The sequence below is a fragment of the Eptesicus fuscus genome, chromosome 4 (assembly GCF_027574615.1).
Source record: "Eptesicus fuscus isolate TK198812 chromosome 4, DD_ASM_mEF_20220401, whole genome shotgun sequence".
NCBI classification, from domain to species: domain Eukaryota; kingdom Metazoa; phylum Chordata; class Mammalia; order Chiroptera; family Vespertilionidae; genus Eptesicus; species Eptesicus fuscus.
In genome coordinates, this window is record NC_072476.1 from 20371957 (window position 1) to 20390797 (window position 18841).

Genomic DNA, 18841 nt, shown 5'->3' on the forward strand with positions numbered 1-18841 from the left:
TTAATTTCTTCTCCTTCCCAGAGAAGGAGAAACATCCTCCCATGATTTGTGTTGGAGTCCCAGGCCCAAGTGGGGAATTCTCTCACCGGTCTTGGAGAGTATGGTGAACAGTGGGAGTGGGAGGTCAGACACTTTTGCTTATATTTTGATGTCCCATGGCAAATGTCATCTGGATTTGAGAGGGAGATGCATCAGAGTCAGTAAATACTTCCCAGAAATAGCCATTTGAGGTCAGTGAAGTAGATGGTCAGCAGACCAGGCTTGGCTCACTCCGAGGTGCTAGCTTACAGTCATTTCTGGACGAGCCGCTGTCTAAGACCAAGGATGGCAGATTCACAAGTGCATGTGTTTTGGAGGGTTAACAAACTCCAGACATAAATAAAATAAGACACGTGCAATGGCAAACTCTACAGCTCTATAAACTCGCTATGTGCTTGTTTAACCTGGAGGTGGCAGGGGTCAGGGTCAAAGTGTGTTTTGTGAGTAGAAGTGGAAATGAGGTTAGACATCTGTCAGGTAATCTGAGCCTGTGTTCTATTTTGATGGCTCAGATTATTGTTTTGGTTTGAACTGGCATCCTTTCCTTTGTTAACTCTGTTCTTCAGTGTGGCTGTGACACAGTGGCCTCCGTTAAAGTGCTGCACCTTTGGGTGGGATGTCTGTGAAGGGGCTTGCCTGAGATTCGCTCAACTCACCGTTTCTCTTGATTTCAGCTGCCCACAGGCTATACGGACACACAGCCTAGGCCACAGATGGTTCCCCTGGGGCTCATGCTAATGATTACTCTGAGGCTTTTGAGCAGAGTTTGGTGTCTCCTTAAAGGAATTTGTAATGCAATAGACTAGAATTATGGCTTATGCATAGCCTTGTGGAAAACAAATGATTAGGTCCTGGGCTCGATGGGCTCTGGGTTCACAGCATCTGAACGGATGGGCCCTCCTCTTCCAGATCACTGCGGAGCCTGCTGGACGGTGAGATGGAGCACTCGGCTGTCCTCCGGCAAGAGGTCGACACCTTGAAGAAGAAGGTGGCTGAGCAGGAGGAGCGGCACATCATGAAGATCCAGGCCTTGGCACGGTAGGAGGGCGGAGACACCGGGGGTGGGCCTGGGAGGCTTATGAAAGCCCAAGCACACCTTTACCAACACTGTTTAATTAAAAAGTGTTGTGACCAGTAGCAATAAAATTTATGCATTTGAAATTTTAATATTTTATTGAATACATGTTGAATAATATGTACACACATGATTCAGAATACAAAGCGTATAAATGGTTAAAGTGTGCAATCTCCAGTGACCACGTTTGCCCAGGGGATGGACGATGTTACTGTTTCCAGAGATGTCCATGCATGCACACATCTCTGCATGTGTGTACTTGCTTTTCATTTCCCTCCCCGCCTCCCTTCCTCCTTTCTCCCTTAATGCACAGTGGTGGCGTGTCTAACACACACTCACTCTACATCATGGAGACGGTTCTGTGTTGTGCACAGGGCTGCCATCTTTAGTAGCTCATATTTCATTGTCTGACTGCACCAGAATTCATTTGACCGGTGTGCCAACAGCCGGGCATTAATGTGGTTTCCAGTCTTTTGCTACTTCTAAAAATGCCACTGTGAGTAACCTTTGCGTTTGTTATTTTGCTCCTACATGACTATATTTGTTGGAAAATTTATGGAAGTAGAATAGCAGGTCAGAGTTCTGTGCTTTTCTCAGTGGAGAGATCCTCAACTTGCCCTCCATGGAGGCTGAGCCAGCTTAGGTTCCACAGCAGCAGGGGGAGGGTGTGACCGAGCAGCCCACAGGGGTCGGCTCCAGCCTCTGGGCCTTTGATAGCATGCAGGTGAAACATGGCTCTGGCAGACTATTTTTCATTTGCATTTCCCTAATTAAGAGTATGGCTGAGCCTACTTTTATTTAAGAGCCATTTTATTTTTCTATGACTTTGTTTATATCTTATAATGAAAACTATACGGTGAACCTCCCCAAATCCCAGCTCCCATAAAAACACGCATCTCTACGGAATTTGTTCACGTGGAAAGACACTTTTATGGGCTATATTTAACATCTATAGCCTGTCATTGCTTAGTTTGCCTCTCTTCCCCACTTAAGCTTCATGTTAGCTGTTTCTGATGCCTGGATGTAGCATTTCACTGAATTAATGTCATATTAAATAAGCATTTGCCAGACATTTGAGTGGGTCCAGTTTTTCTCCCATTTTAGGTAAGATAAACAGTTTATTGATTGTTAATGTAAAACTACTTTAAAGTAAGACCAGGAGATAAGTGTGTCTTTTGGACATGCGAGGGAGTCGGGAGTTAAGTAAACTTGCAGCAGCAGCATTTATCGTCCCTGTGCTGTCAGGGCGAGTGGCACTAATGTAATTGTTATGATGTGGAATCGAAAGTTGGCACCCTCGTCCCATATTTAACTTTAATTTGAACTTCTCTCCTTTCTCTACATTTTAAAATGACACCTCAAGAGCATCAGAGACAGTGAAATGACTACAGCAAATGCCTAATTTGGCATTTTGTCAGCTGGGCCATCATTTCACCTGCCCCGGCAGGATTCTGGGGTGGGACGGTGTTTGCTCACAGTACAGGCTGCGGTCTATGGAGAGCGGTTCTGATTCATCAGAGAAAGACAGACTTCTATTCCCTGCCACTTTGGATTGTGTTAGGAGTCAGCTCCATTGTGTGAAGATGGCGAGTTTCTGGGTGAACTGCTTAACCTTCACAAGTGTGCACTTCCCCATTAATAACCTGGCGAGGCTAAGCTACCCACATGGGAGGACTGAGTGAGAAAGAGTTTGTGTGGAAGTACATAAGGTTCTGGACACCAGCGAGCTATTGCAAGTGTATTTTACAGGAAATGTATTTTAGCCTGTGATAATTCTTAGGAAAATTTTTCCCAGCAATGGAGTAGAAACATTTTCCTTCACTAAGCAGTGTTATGACCTGAAGTCTCCTCATTTAAACAATGGGGGAGCTAAGTGTTTAAGGTGCCTGAAGGTTCACAGTTTGCAGGTAGAAGGAACATTTGTAAAAGAAGCAAATACTTCAGGAAAAAAGAAAAAAAGGAAGAAAGCAAACAGGGAGGCTGGATGTGTACGTTTTGAAAAATCCCGCTGCTGACATGTTCCAGGCACAGTTCATCTTTGCCACCTGTCAAGCTTTCTTCTTGCTACAGAAGGAGCAGCTGTCAGTGTTCTCAGGTGGGAGCGGGCGGGGCAGCGAGGGTGGGCCAGGCCTTGAGGCTGGGCCAGGCCTGTGTGAGCACTGGGGCACCCTGTTCTCAGGTCCACATGTGTTCAGGTGGCAGGTATCATAATGCCAGTGGTTTAGCCTAATGGTTGGTGGCGAGGATTCTGGCATTGGACTGTGGGGGTCTGACTATGGCTCTAATGCTTATTAGTTGTGTGACCTTGAGCAAGTTACTTAATGTCTCTATTTCCCTAGTTTTAAATTTCGGATAAGAAAACTCTCCACTTCCTAGGGTTGTTGCACAATAAAATGAGAGACCATATGTCAGCTCAATAAATGTGCTTCATAAATGCTCAATAAGTGTTAACTATCATTATCATTTCTCTTTAGTATGGTAATTATATTACTAAGAAACCCTGCCACATCAAAAGTTATATTTTAACAGCAGTGGTGCAGAAAGAATTAAGTACTAGGCTATTTCAGACATAAAAAAGTGAAATTATTTTTGCTGCAAGTATTCTAAGAGCGTGTTTGTGTGTATGAGTGTTTTACTGGTTCTGAGTATATGGTGATTATAAAACTGAAACATCCCTGAACAAATTCATCATTTTATTACACATCTCTTTTTGCTCAGAATTAATGGCTTTTTTTTCATGCTGTCATGGCTCAACCATGATCAGGGCCATATAACCAGCCAGTGCTTGTGTGGCCCAAGCGGCTGCTCGTTTCTGAGGCAGCAGCGTTATAATCAGTGGCAGCTCAGGGTGGGTACGCCTTGCTCCCTAAGTAATTGATTGCCATGTTTCCCATTGAATGAAGAGAACTCAGGCTAGGAGACAGGTGTTCACAGAAGAAGACACATATTAACATGAGAGGTACCTTTGAGAGAAGCAAGTGAACAGGGTTGTGCATTACTGGGGAGACATTTTTTCTTTCTGTTCATTATATCAGTTATCTCTTGCTGCGTAACAAATTATCTCCAAACATGCACCTTAAAACAACAAACATTTATGATCCTCCAGGATTTCTGTGAGTTGGGAATCTGGGATGGCTTAGCTGGATGGTCCTGGCTCTAAGTTTCCCACAAGGTTGTAGTCAAGCTGTTGGCTAGAGCTGCAGTCACCTGCAAACTTTGCTGGGACTAAATGGGCCACTTTTTAATTTTTATTCTTTTTAATGTTCACCCGAGGAGTGAGGATATTTTGTCCATTGATTTTTAGAGAGTGGAAAGGAGGAAGGAGAGAGAGAGAGAGAAAGTGAGAGAGGAGAGAGAGAAGCATTGATGTGAGGGAGACATCTAAACCAGTGGTTCTCAACCTTTCTAATGCTGCGACCCTTTAATACAGTTCCTCATGTTGTGGTGACCCCCAACCATAAAATTATTTTCGATGCTACTTCATAACTGTAATTTTGCTACTGTTATGAATCGTAATGTAAATATCTGTGTTTTCCGATGGTCTTAGGCGACCCTGCTAGCGGTTCTCAACCTGTGGGTCGTGACCCACAGGTTGAGAACCGCTGCTGTAGAGCCTAAGAAAAAATAGCTTCTGGAAAGATTGGTTCTATTGGTTGCCTCGGAATCGAACCCGTGACACTCTGGTGCTAGGCAGACACTCTTAACCACTGAGCAATGCCAGTTAGGGCTGGAGGGGCCACTTTTAAGCTCACTCGTGTGGCTGTTGCCAGGAGCTCAGCTCCCCGCCTTGTGGGCTTTCTCCACGTGGCTGCTCACAGCACAGCAGTTGGCTTCTTGGGTAACTCGAGCTACAGAATACACCTGACATGGTAGCCACTGTTTCTTTTATAACCTGGTCTTGGAAATGAGACACGATTACTTCTGCTGCATTCCATTGTCACACAGATCAACCTTGTTCATGTGGGAGGGTCTACACATGAGTGTGTGTGCCAAGAGGTGGCGGGGGGAGGGGGGGTCATTGGGCGCCATCTTGGAGGTTGCCTACCACATCCACCATGCTTCTGTTTCGCCTGGGGACAGACACTACCCCAGTCTCTCCTGGCCGGTTCTTCCTTATCCTCATTCTGCACATGTAGTTTGGTGCAATTGACGCTACCACTGCCTGCCCTGGGTTCCAGAACAGGCCAGATGATCCGGGCCTGGACGTCAGCTTGTCCCATCCCTTGACCATCACGATTGGGTTAAAGAAGGGCGTGTGGCCAGGCTGATCTGAGGAGCCGATTACAGCATTCTTGAGGGGATATGGTGTAAGCCAGAAGCTGTTGGCAGCTGTCTGCTACTGTGTGGGAAGATGCTGACCTCCCCATGGTGACAACACAGTGGAGAAATAGAGGGATAGATGGAGAGAGAAACCCACAGGTCCTGATCCCATTTGAGCTCCTGGACCCAGTCTTTCCTGAAGCTATTTTTCCCTCTGGACTTTTCGGTTATGTGAGCCAATAAGTTCCTTTTGTAACTTGAGCCAGTTCGTCACTGGTCTCCTGTCTTTTGTATCTGGGGTCCTGACTAACGCGGCTTCCTAGTTGGGATGTTACGGGATTGGAGCAAGTTGTGTTTTCTCTGTGCTCCCTCAACAGTCAACCTGCCACATCCACAGAGAGACTTGCGATTTGTGGTGACTCATCACGGATGTGAACACCCCCCTGGATTGTGCGACAGAGCACTGCTCAAGGCCTTTGCTTCCTGTTTCTCATGTCGGGACCAGCCTTACTGTCATTCTTTGTCACACTGGTGCACTAACAACGTGTCAGTTGTGTGACCAGAGCTATTCCCTTTCCCCGTCTGAACCTCTGGGTCTTCGTCTGTTTAAAAATATAAGAGGAGGTGGGTGGCATGGGCCCCCTCCAAACTTCATGTAAGGATGCTGTGCACTTGTGTCCTGACATAATAGTCTTAACTAATATTAAAATGCTTTTGGCAGTAGAAACCCAAACCAATTTAGATTAGGTCAACAGGGGAATTTTGTGTTGCTGTAACAAACTGATCTCTCTTCAGGCGTCACTGGACCCAGGTGCTCTGTGAGGTCGCGCTCTCCTTCCTCCCTGCCCTTGGCTCTGGCCCTCTATGTGTTGTCTCCTTCTTGGGTGGGGCCTCTGCACACAGCTGCAGAGATGGCCTTTGGTGGCACCTCATGCAGGATCCAGAGAGAAGAGACCCCTTCCTCCTGACGCCTTCTACAACATTTAGGGAGGCTCTTCACTGGGCATGTTGTGGCCAGGAGGGAGCAGAAGGCATGGTTAACGGCCTCGCCAGGTCCCCAGGGCTGGTAAGTCATGTGGGCAGGTACATCATGCCGGTTCTGCTTCCTCGGAGGATTGTGTGGAAGATTACATGCGCTGATGCTCCTCAAGCAGTCAGTGCAGCTTGGGTCTGTCATGAATGCCCAGAGGAAGGTCCCTGCTTCCCTCTTAGCCACTGCCTTGCCCATGGGTGCCTAGCGATGTGGAGGCTAGGCCAGATCTGTGGGTTCTTTCCTGTCCCAGCTTCCCTCGGCAACAAGCATGTTGGAACTTGTTGCCACTGGCCTTCATCTGACCTCAGCTCCTTGTGGTGTATTTTTCTAGCCGTGCCTGCCCAGCACGTGTCCCTTTGTTTATATTTCCCTGTTGGGCTGCTGAGCAGTGATCTGCTATGACAGTGTCCTGCATGTGAGACAGAACCATACTGCAGTTGTAAGGGAAGGCTGGACCAAGGGTCTTAGAAGCGCAGTGCACATCACTCCGTCCAGCCCCCTGGGAGGCCTTTATTGGCTTTCTGTGAAGGCTTTAAATCTCAGTGTCTGCCCTAAGGCTCAGTCTCTGCCTTTAAAACATTTATTAGAGAAATATGAAGGCTATGCCTTCTGTGAAAAGGGACAGTAAATTTCTCCAGTGTCCATCTATTGACATTGATTATGTTTCTTTTTTTATCACAAGAAGTGAATGGTCAGAGTTGAGAAAGTCAAACATGGGAGATACTGGCTTGGAATCTGAGCCTGTCCTGGGTTAGGGGGGCCTTCGGAACCGAGACCCTGGGCCTTTTCCCTGCCAGCTCCCCTGATGTAACACATGCTCCGCCGGGAGAACTGGTAGGCTTCATCCTGCTGCCAACGAGGACCAGAGCGGCTGCGGCTGTGGGGGTTCTGGGTATCATCTGGGCTCAGCAAGAAGTGCAGCTATTGATTAGCAATGTCTGCCGTGGACATGGGAAGAGGGAGTGGTGGGAAGAATGTACGTCCCTGTGTTAGTGCTGGTGAGCCGTGGAAACGGCTGGGGAAGGCTCAGCGCCAAGGTGGCAGTGCTGCACCGGAGACTGGAGAAGGGCGGGTTTGCCGTTTTTGAAAAGAAGTCCCATTGTTCAGTTTTGTCTGGTGAAAGAAATGTGCTCTGGAGGAATACCTCAAACCTGTTCGTTTTGTTGTTATGTAAAACAAAATGAAACTTTGCTCTCAGGTTGAGTGGAGACCAGAAATAAGGCAATTTTTATCTCTGTGTCTTTGAGAAAATTAACATTTTGCTGTATTGTCTGATTCAAAAAGCCCATGTTTGTGGACAGAGAGTTGGGAGGAAGAGCGGGCTCTTTCGCTGGAAGAGGAGTTGCTGTAGTGGACACTGTACCGTCTTTCTGAAAGCCCTCTCCACATTTCTCTCGCACTGGAGGACCCGCCATGGCTTGATTTTTTTTCTTCTTTTTTCTTGATTGGTGGTGGGGGTTGAAGTCTCCCAAGCACTGAGGTTCAGCCCTGATTTGATTTGTCTAATTTGGTCAAGATAATTCTGCCTCCTTTCCACAGTGATTGGTTCAGCTAGGTGTGGTCATTGGGCTCGCTTCAGACAATGGGCACGTGGTCTAGTTCAGGCCAGGGAGACCTGTTTGGAGGTTTGCTGAGGCTTTAGAGGAAGATGATCTCTTGGTCATGGGTGTCTGGGAAGGCTTCATTTTCTGGACCAAAGCTGTGAGGTTGTAAAGGCTAGACCTGCTTTATTCATTTTACCATCCTGAAATGAAATTCATAGCTAATATAACCTACCTATGTAACTAACTTTAAAAAAATATGTAGAACATCCTAACTAATATGAAAGAAAGAAAAGGAAAGTAATTTATAATAGAAAGCAGATTTCAGTATATATTGGCTGGGCATGCCTTTGTAGAAAACATGTGGAGGTTAATGGCTTGCACCTACTTATAATGTATAAGTTTGGATTTAAAGACAGTAAGAAGATCAGAAGTCATTCTTTTTAAGGAGCACACAAAATGAAAGGGCAGAGTCTGGGTGGACTCTAGGGTAAAAACTCATATAGTCAGTGTATAGTAAATGAAGTAGATTGTAGGCTGAGATTATGAACAAGTATTTCACCTACATGGAGAGCCATCAGGACAGTTGAAAGTATGGCAGGATGTAGGTTGCTCTTGGCTATGGGACTGCCTTGGCCTCTTAGGACAGTGAGTATTCCTGGCCGTACGCAGTGAATGCTGGGAGCACCCTGTCATCATTGTGACGTGCAATAGTGTCTGCACACCTCTGCCTTGCTTAGACTTTGCTGTGCATTACACTCACCAGGAGAACTTGTAAAATGACCAGGTCTACACCTCTAGAAGGTAGTATGGGTCCCCAGTGAGAATCATTGCTTTCAGTTTTTTCCCCAGTGTTCTCATTTTCAACACCATTTGCAAATGTACTGTCAGAATTTCGTGTTTAGGAGCTTTCTGGTCCATTTTCTTTAATTTCATAGCTAATATAACCTACCTACAGGGGACAGACATTTACCCTTAAGGGGAAAATCAGGGGCTCCTGCCATCAGACAGTGCTGGGTAGGCAATGGCAGCAGATGTTCCCTGCAGTGGGCTTGTCTCCTCATCACATTTAAAAAAAAAAAGTGTTTTATTGATTTTTTTTTTTTTAAGAGAGAGAGGAAGGGAGAGGGAGAGAGAGATAGAAACATTGATAAGAGAAACATGGGATTGGTGTCTCCTGCAGGCCCCCATCTAGGGACCAAACCTGCAATCCTGGGCATATGCCCTGACTGGGAATTGAACCGGCAACCTCTTGGTGCATGGGATGATACTCAACCAACTGAGCACACTGGCCGGGCATGGCCCCTTTTCAGTTGCCTCACTCTTTTAGAGTTTTTAGCTAGAGACTGAACCCTGACCACATTATATTACCTGTTGAACTCCTACTGTGCGTCCCAGCCCACTCTGGTTCTCCATTCTCTTACTTATCCTTGGGCATGAAGCTTGCTCCCCCCAGGTGGCTGGCTCTCTCTTGCTTGGCAGAGTCTCATCGCTGAGTGAGTTGTGCTCTTCATCATTGTCTAGCACGTCCTTGTCAGCAGCTGATGGGTCTCTAATGACTTACCCAGAGCAGCCAAGGGGAGTTGAGTACATGGGGTGGAACTAGAGTGAGTGCTAGACACATGTGGCAGGGCAGGAGACAAGATGGCTTTGGAGGTTTCCTGAAGTCTCATGCTACCAAAATTCAGTGAAGACAGATGGTTAGTTAATACTCATTTATTTATTTACTGATCAAATGCCCATTTCACATTAAACCTATAAAATCAGAGATAAACAGGATGCAGCTGACTCTAATTTCTAGGTGTTGAAAGTCGAGAGAGGGATATATAAACACAGATTTTAACCGTTTGGCTGACAATTCCTTATGCTCCAGTTGAGGTGGCCATTGTTAAAGGAAGTGTAGTGTAATGGTGTGGGGCAAGCCTTGGACTTGAGCCCTACTTTTCAAGGATGGGACCTGGGGAAAGGTGAGTGAGGCCTGAGGGTGCACAGTTTAAGGAGGCACTCTCTCTGAGGATCATGCATGTGCTCCTTCTGGTTGTGTGGTGTCCGATGGTCATTTTATTCCTAATGCTTCTTGTCTAGAAAACTGGGATAATAATAGTCTCTCCTTTATAGATATATGCAAGAGCTGATGCATGTAAAGTGCTAAGCACAGTGAGTGCCCTGAGTAAGTGCTTAGTAAAAGCCAGCCATGATTATTATTGGTTTTGTGGAAGTAAATTATTCTTCTATTCAGGGCTGCAAAGACTCATTTTCTGCAGTTCATCTAGCCTGCTATTGCTCAGATGTAACTAACTTTCTAACAAAGAGTTCTCTGGGTTGAAGAACTAAAAGCCTTGCTTAGGCTTTGCTATACATTACAGACACCAGGGGAGCTTTTAAAAACTATGTCCAGGCTGCCCTCCAGACCAATTAAGTCAGAATCTGTGGTGAGACCCACATGCTCAGGTAATTCCAGTGTGCACCAAGGTTGACAACTGGTGGTTTAGTGCAGCACTTCTCAAGCGCACCTGGGATCCTGGTCGACTTCAGACTCTGTTTCTGCAGGTCTGGGAGGGGCCTGGTAGGTATCTCTAGTTCCAGAGTGATGCTGGCGCTGCTGGTTCCTAGACCACATTGGAGTCGCCAGGGCTCAAACAGAATGCTAATGATCTGAAAGGGTAAGTTCAGTTATTGAGATCCCTGGGGCTCTTAGGTGAAGGTGCTTGTGATATTTATCTCAGAATTGAGTTGGGAGTTAGTGTTTGCTTGTTGGTTTGTTTGAAAAATACGGAAAATGCTGTGACCCAGTACAAGAATGAGCACTATTAACACTTGTCGTTTTTATTTTCAACTTTATTTTTAAGTGGACTGTAAACAACATGTAGGCTTGCTTTTGGTGGGTTCCGAAGGATCTATATGTGAGCTTTCAACACCAGCACATCATCCTGCACCTGGCTTTGCTCACCCAACACTTAGCTGAATACATGCAGGTTAAGGTGCACACAAGTGGGCTTTGAGGACAGAGTTCTGCCATGATTGGCCAGCTGGAAATTTCTCAAGAAAGCTCTTGTGTTCATGTTTTAAACAATTACCTTTAAATTGTAAAACCAAGATAGTAATCTGAAGTGGTGAAAAGAGCCCCAAATCTCACAACCTTAGCATGACGATTATTTCCACTGTTAGTCCATTTAACTACAATTTTTACAGTTACAGAACCATGAGTGTGTACATACAATTTTTATTCAATTATTTTATGTTTTCATTTTAAAAAAATTAAATATATTTTTATTGATTTCAGAGAGGAAGGGAGAGGTAGAGAGAAATAGAAACATCAGTGATGAGAGAGAATCATTGATCGTCCACCTCCTACACGCCCCGCACTGGGGATCGAGCCCGCAGATCGGGTGTGTGCTCTTGACCAAAATCGAACCCGGGACCCTTCAGTCCACAGGCCGATGCTCTATCCACTGAGCAAAACCAGCTTGGGCTGGCTAGGGGTATTTTATCTTTCCTTGCATTTATATGTAGATTTCAAATTATGTCTAAATAGAGACTTTTTTTCTCTCCAGAATATAAAAGTAATGCACAAATTACAACCCACAAGTCTGGGAAGAACAGTAAAGTTTAAAGAAGAAAATCATCAGGACACAATTATTTTTAATGTGTTTTATTATTTATGAGGCACTATATTCCAGTTTATGTATACATTCACTTATTCATATTACATAATCCAAATCATTCTGAATCTATAAATTGATGATCTTCTTTGAAAAGCAATATCATAAACCTTTTCTGATGTTATTCTCTTGTATGGATATCACTTTGCATGGCCATTGAAATTCTGTTCGGATATGTCTGTGTTTCTCACACAGTGGTTTCCTTAACCATTCCTCCCATTCCCCCTTTTAGGAGAAGTTTTTCCATGAAAACACACACACACACACACACACACACACACACACACACACTTTAGTAAGTTTCCTTAATCTAGATTCCTACAAGTGGAGCTCTTATATTAGAAGGAGTGAGTGTCCATAAAAACTCTTGATTCATGTCAAAATCTTTTTCAAGAAAGAGTTCTCATTTGATAGCCTACCTTGATGTCATTTAAAAAAAAATCCTCACTCAAGGATATGTTTTTTGATTTTAGAGAGAGAGGAAGGGAGAGAGAGAAACATCAATGTGAGAAAAACATCAATCAGTTGGCTCTTGTACACGCCTCGACCTGAGATCAAACCTGCAACCCAGGCATGTGCCCTAATTGGGAATTAAACCTGCAACCTTTTTGGTGTATGAGACAATGCTCCCACCAGCGGAGCCCCCGGCCAGGACGAGGTGTCATTTTTAGTGGCTGACTAGCACACCACACCTTACTTAGCAGTTTCCTCAGAGGTTAGTGTTTCGGTAGCTTCTGGATTTTGAGATTGTAGCAAAGGTTGAAATGCTCTCCTCATGTCTGTAGCTCGTTTTCCCTCTGCCAGTTTCATTCCTCAGTGTGTATTCCCAGCAGTGGGATCACAGGGAAAAGTATCTGAATGCTTTAATGGCACACGCTGTGTGTTGTTCTGGCCCCAGGCTGAGGCTTGAGCTGGTTCTGTCGTCATTCATCACCTCTTAGCTTCTGCTTTTTGCAAGTGTGAAAGGTGAAGGTGGTCTGAATGATTTTCCAGCTGATTTTTCTTATGTGAGTACAGATGTGGGAATCCCCTACAGGTAGGAGAATGGAAATGCCAATGTGTTACCATCTGAACTTGTATTTATGGAAGCACCTTCTCAAATGCCATGAACTGTGGAGAGCCGTATTACTTCCTACACAAGCCTTTCAGCATTTTGCAACCAATATAAGTTTCCTAGCTAATTTTTTTATATGGAAATGATGGACAGAAACAGATAGAGTGGCGTCTCTTAAAGCAACCGTGTACAAGGGAGAAAGCCACATGCTTGTTTATTTTCTCTGATTCCAGAATCCAATCAAAGACTCAGATTTTGTTGATGAACTAAAATTTTTAGGGAGTAAGCAGCAAGGTATATTTGCACGAACATCTGCATTTTGAAGCACGTGCCCATGCTGAGTGGTTAAGTGTCAGAGCCATTAGTAGTTGGTGCCAGATGTTTCCTGAAAAATGTGCACCAAACATGGACTTGGGTGTCTCATTAAGATGCAAAAAAAAAATACACAGCTGCTAAGGGAAGAGGGAGAAGGTTGTGTTTGAGACATTGCTTTAGCTCATCCTTTTCCCCATCAAAGCACGGAAGCAGGAGGAGATAAAATGATCAAAACCAATAAATATGATAGAACACTCATTAAAAGGTTACAGTAAGTACCCATGGGGCAGGGAATGTGTTTACCATTCATTAATGCCTCATTTGCTGTCTTTTCTAATGGGAAGTAGGTAGAGAAGTCTAGAGGAGTAAATAAAAACATCAGAATGGTTTTGAGGGATAACAGAAGAGTCCAGGAAAGGAGGGCAATTGGAAGAGAGATGCTGCTACTAAGTGAATGTCGGGCGGGGGGACGGGGGGGGGGGTGTTATTTGAGAGAAATGGTTGAAATTAACAGCTGGTGTTAGCTGGGCCCAGGGCTGGAGCCCGTTGCTCATCTTGACGCCCTGGTGAGAGGCAGGATTTGTAACCTGGTTATTCGGAGAAAATAAGTTTTAAACCGTGCCTTTCCGGGATGGTTCACAAGGTGGCAATTTCCATGTCACTGAACACGAAGCCTGGGTCTTAAATATAGCCAGCATGTGAATGCCCTGCAGGCGGTGACAGGGGCGATGACATCACTGCCAAGCAACTTCTCGTTATTTTGGAGCCAGCCGGAGCCCGGGAGGGGAACAACAGGAAGCTCGGCGGAGGGGAGATATTCTTGGCAGCCGCAGTAAAGCCGTTTAAAGAGCGACAACTGTCAAGTCTAGTGATTCTGGGAGTTTGCAAAGTTTTTGTTCACCGAGCAAACAAAAAAGTTCACTGAGTTCATACTGGGTGGCAAACATAGACAGTGCGCAGATATGTGAGACGCCCAACCTACCGCCACACCGCTGCCACTGCCTAACAATCATCACACACGTTTTATTTCCCGCAGCGGAAGTGTTTCTTCAAATGCACGCTTACGTGGATGCTCCAGGTGTGCCTTTACTGAGAGCTGAAGTGCGCAGGTCAGCGTGGAGAGGGGTGGTCCCAGCACACCCTCCCTGAGCCACAAACCCTCACTGCGAACCTGATAGAAAAGCCAGTTTACTGTACAAGTGATCATCTAGGGTGGACTGGTCTTCCTGTGAGTCCAGTTCTCTTACCTCTGGTGACGAGGAATAAGGAGCTGCTATGGTTGAACTCAACTCAGAGTCTCCACATCTCTTCTCCATCTCCTGAGGCTGTTCCCTCCCCAAAGTAGTTTCACTGGAGTGAAGTGAACGGCCTCCTATTAGATCTTCCTGCACTTTTCATTCACTCATTTGTTGGTTACATTTTATAGTGCGGTCCCTCCTTTTCCCCGCATTCTCAGCCCGCCTTATTTTCTCCTTTTTTTAAATATCACTTGTCATCTAATATGTTACTTATTACATTCACTATTACTGCCGTTTTCTCTTGTTATAAGCCTCTGAGGGAGGGACCTTTGATCATTTGTTCAGTGGTAGATCTATCACAATGCCTGGTACATAATAGAGCTTAGAAATTTGTTGAGTGAACAAATGAGTGTTTGTCAATTACTTGCATGTTATTACTGTGCTGTGTTTGGCTTGTGTGTTTTTAAGGTCCTTTCATGGGCTAAATACATATAGCTGCAAGAGCCCTAGCCATTACATCTGCATTCTAGGCAGCCGGGAGGGCAAAGCAGGGAAGGGAAAAAGGAGTGTGTGCTAACGTCACTCAAAACAGTTTGTTTCTCTCACATTTTAGTGGCCTGAATGTCCTCTATGATAGAGATGTGAGGAATGTGTTTTTTGTTTTTTCGGGCACACTGTCACTCTAAATAAAACAGAAGAAGGGAAGAACAGGTCACATGGTCACCGTGTCAGCAGGCCCCAAGCCCACAGGGAGGAGGTTTTCCTCAGGTCACCAGAAGGGTTATAGCTTGTGATTTTGATTCATTTGTGCAGATTGAGGCAAATCTCTTTTGACTCCATCTATAAAGTGGAAATTGCTCAGCTGGGCAAGAGATGTGCCAGTTAGCCGACTGATGATGCACTAGGATGGATCGGGTGAGGCAGGATTTGACCTGGGTTTCCTCCAGGTTCACTGCTAATAAGGATGTGACGTTGGCTCTCAGAGGTCCTTAACCAGGCTAAGATGGGTTTCCCCCTCTGCCACATAGCGATAGAGTGAAACTTTTAATATCTGTTTGCTTACGTTTCTTTAAAAAAAAATTTATTTTTAATTGATTTCAGAGAGGAAGAGAGGAGGAGAGAGAGAGAGAGATAGAAACATCAATAATGAGAGAAAATCATTGATTGGCCACCTCCTGCATGCCCCCTACTGGGGATGGAGCCAGCAACCTGGGCATGTGCCCTTGACTGGAATCGAACCCGGGACCCTTCAGTCCCCAGGCCGATGCTCTAGCCACTGAGCAAATGGGCTAGGGCTGCTTATGTTTCTTATTTAACTTTTATTTACTATGGCATTTTCCTAATACATATGAAAGTAGACAGAATAGTATAACAAATCCCATGTTCCCACCACCCACCCTTAGCAATTATTAACACTCTCTTTATCATTTTATCACTCTCTTTACACTATTTCCTGCCACTTACTGCTTTCTTTTTGGCTTGTGTTTTTCAAAGCAAATCCTAGATATTGTCTGTAAATAATTGGTTATATATAAAGCTCTAAAAGATAAGTTCTTAACCTTTTGCACTCAGATGTCGAGTGTGACTCGACACGGTTAGCATCGGTAGCAGCTCTTTTTATACTCTTTGAATGTATCAATAATTTGAAATATAAAAAAAAAACAAATAAATAAGTTTGTATGAAAAGAAACTCCAGTTTTTTATTCTACTGCCGCGCTTTGTAAAATCTGGGGTATTTAAAAATTAAATCCCGAGTAGAATAAAGGAATCGAGAAAAAAGCAAGCGAGTGCAAAGAGTTAAAAATAACCATAGACAACACTATTCTCCCATTTAATAGAATTAGCAATAATCCTTGATATCATCTAGTTTCTAACTTCAAAGATCTTCAGTTGTCTCAAACTTTTACAGTGGTTTTGTCTGAACCACTTCTTAAAAGCATAAATCAGCCCATGCCATTCTGTTGCACTCAGAAAAGAAACCCACACTCCTTTCTGTGGCCTGTGAGGCGCTCGCGATCTGACCTGCGCTGCCTGCTTCCTGCTGAGGTGCTTGCTATCTCTTCTGCCTGGAGCATCCTGCCCACGGCCTCTCTGCGTGGCTGTGCTCCTCACCTCTGCAGAGAGGGCCCCGTCTCCTTCTACCCCGTTTTAAACTTCTTGCACTATCTGTTCTTGTGCATTTCTCTGTGTTTTTGTTTGAGGTAAACATCCTTCCACTAACGGTGTCAGCACAGTGAGGGCCGGGGCTAGGCCTGCGTGGCCACTGCTGTTTCCCCAGCGCCCGGCACACCGTGGCTGCTCAGCCAGGGCTTGCTCAGTGAGCGGACAGCTGTGCAGCATAGCCCCCTGTGGCTGTGGCCTGGAGCCCAGGGCACACATCTCTTGGGGCAAAGTACTAACAAGGGGAGTTTCTCTTCCTGTTCCCTTTCTCTTTGTTTTCTTCTTCTTCCTTTTTTTCTTTTTCTTTTTCTTCAATTGCATCATTGGCAGAAGTTCATGCTCTCAGAAGAAGACATACCAGTGGTAGTTATTATTTGTATAACCAACACTCTGTGGACACCGCATTGTAGAATCCTTGGTGCATAGAATTCTTTCCTGTTAAGAGGAAGTCCCAAAACCCGTAGTTAAGCCATCACCTTCTCCATCCAGGCCAGGAAACTGGCTCACTGATTGGGAAGTCAGGACACCTCCAGGTGGTCAGGTCAAGGTTTTGCCTCCGTCTGGAGAGGAGACTGTGTGGCATAGTGGATTGTGCCCAGGGCTTCAGAGTCAAACTCTTTGGAAACCCGGCCCTTTCCTTGCTGTGTAACCCTGAGTCCATCACTTACCTTCTCTGGACCTCAGGTTGCTCATGTATAAAGCGGGGTGATGTAGCATCTCCAGGCAGTGCGTGGCAAGGCCTTCCCCCAGCTCCTTCCAAGAGTCCTGCACAGAGACACCAGTTTGTATTGGCGGCAAATGTTTGGTGACAGTGCCGGGCTGAGAGGTAAACACAGCACACACCTACAGGCCCCTGGGACAGATGCTGCCATTAATTATGGGCAAAACGTGTTTTTGTAGCTACCTTTCAGTTTTCTTTTCAAAAGAGTTTTTGTGCCCCAGGAATTGTGCTGCCTCACATACATCAACTCGGGTAATTCTCCAGTAGCCGGTGAGCTGGGTACAGTGTTTTTCTCAGTTTACAGGAGGGTGACGCCTTGAGCAGCTTGCCCAGGGTCCACACACAGTGACAAGGCTGTCTGCCTCCAGACCCTGTTGTCAGGTCCCCTTGCCACCCACTCTTCATGGTCATCAGGAGGGTTTTTGTGCGGTGTGGTTGTCACAGTGTGCTCTGTTGTCATGCCTGTGACGGTAGCGTTATTATTATTTTTGTCCCAGCCCTGGCTGTTTTCAGTCAAGGATAATGGTAGTTTACAAAGGGCCGCATCCTTCATCTTCCCCTGTAAAGAGGGACTTTTCATCCCCCTACACATCATCTGGTTCTGGACCTTCATCTTGTTCCCGCTCAGTCTCTCAGCGGGTCTCATGCCAGGTCACAGCATAGGCCAGAGCGGCTGCTCACAGCCCCACCTGTTGCCTCTCCCTGAATCTCTGTGGGGAGCTCCGAATGCAGCTTTTCCAGAAAGTTTTATGCAGCAGAACATGGTGACAGGAGGACAAATGGTGCAGCTCTCAGTGGAGGGAAACAGAAGGCAATTTGTCTGAGGTGCTCCAGTTCCGCCGCTCCCCTCCTCCGAGGCTGAATTATGGAGACGGTTTCCTGTTGCTCCGAAGGGAAGCTGCTGGGAGGTGTTTTATCGGGACCTGTATTATTAAAGCATTAAGAACAATTAGACGGAAAGTCCTTTTTTATTTTTTTACAGATTTTGACATATGAATAATTGGAAGTTTGGCGCTCTCTCTTTGGCTCTTCCTTAGAAAAAGTCTAAAAGTACTGGAATAAAATGGATTTTAGGGGGAACTTGGCAGCAGGTTTATGGCAGTTGCCCAGAAAAGGAGAAAAACAAATATCTTCTGGAGGTGGGGACTGATCCTCAGGCCTGTGTGGCTTCTTAGGGCGGGCTTCCTTCCCTCTCGGAGACCCTGGAGATGGGGCAGCTGTCCCTCGAGATCTGGCAGGCTTTTCCCCCTAGCATTCACTCCGGTTCATAATCACAGCAGATCCTTGGATAGCGGTGCTGCCGTCACTGTCCTGTCATCACAGCGTTGATGAGATGCTGTAGGAACCTAACTTTTGTTGATGTCAATTGGCCTGTGGTAAAATGTCTCATTTTAAGTTGTTTCCCTCGAAGTCGCAGGACTTACGGACAATGGTGAGGACTTGCTGTACAGACCTGTGTGCCTCTCGTTAGGGCCCGCCTCCCCTCCTAGACTTGGTGTCCCGGGGACAGGGAACCCTGGCTCTTTCTATCATCTCTGGCTCTTTATCCTCAGGCCTGAATCCGTCGCTAACACTGGGCAAATGACTGGCATCTTAGTATTTGAAAAATGAATGAATGTAACTTGAACAAGACTTTCCCTCTTACCCCCCACAACCTACCCCCATGCGCTCCCACTGTCGATTCTCGCTGATGGCAGTGTCCTGATATCCCCTCTTGTTGGTGCTGCCTGGCTCCCCCAGACT

At 45.6% G+C, this 18841-nt stretch overlaps 1 protein-coding gene across 1 annotated transcript in view; it reads left to right on the forward strand.

The window, feature by feature from the left end:
- The window catches only part of SNX29 (sorting nexin 29), a 452780-nt gene that overhangs the window by 127302 nt on the left and 306637 nt on the right, over positions 1 to 18841 (forward strand). The window contains exon 13 of the mRNA XM_054714743.1: positions 949 to 1077. Within this exon, the coding sequence (XP_054570718.1) occupies positions 949 to 1077 (129 nt within the window). The remainder of the gene's footprint in view (positions 1 to 948; positions 1078 to 18841) is intronic.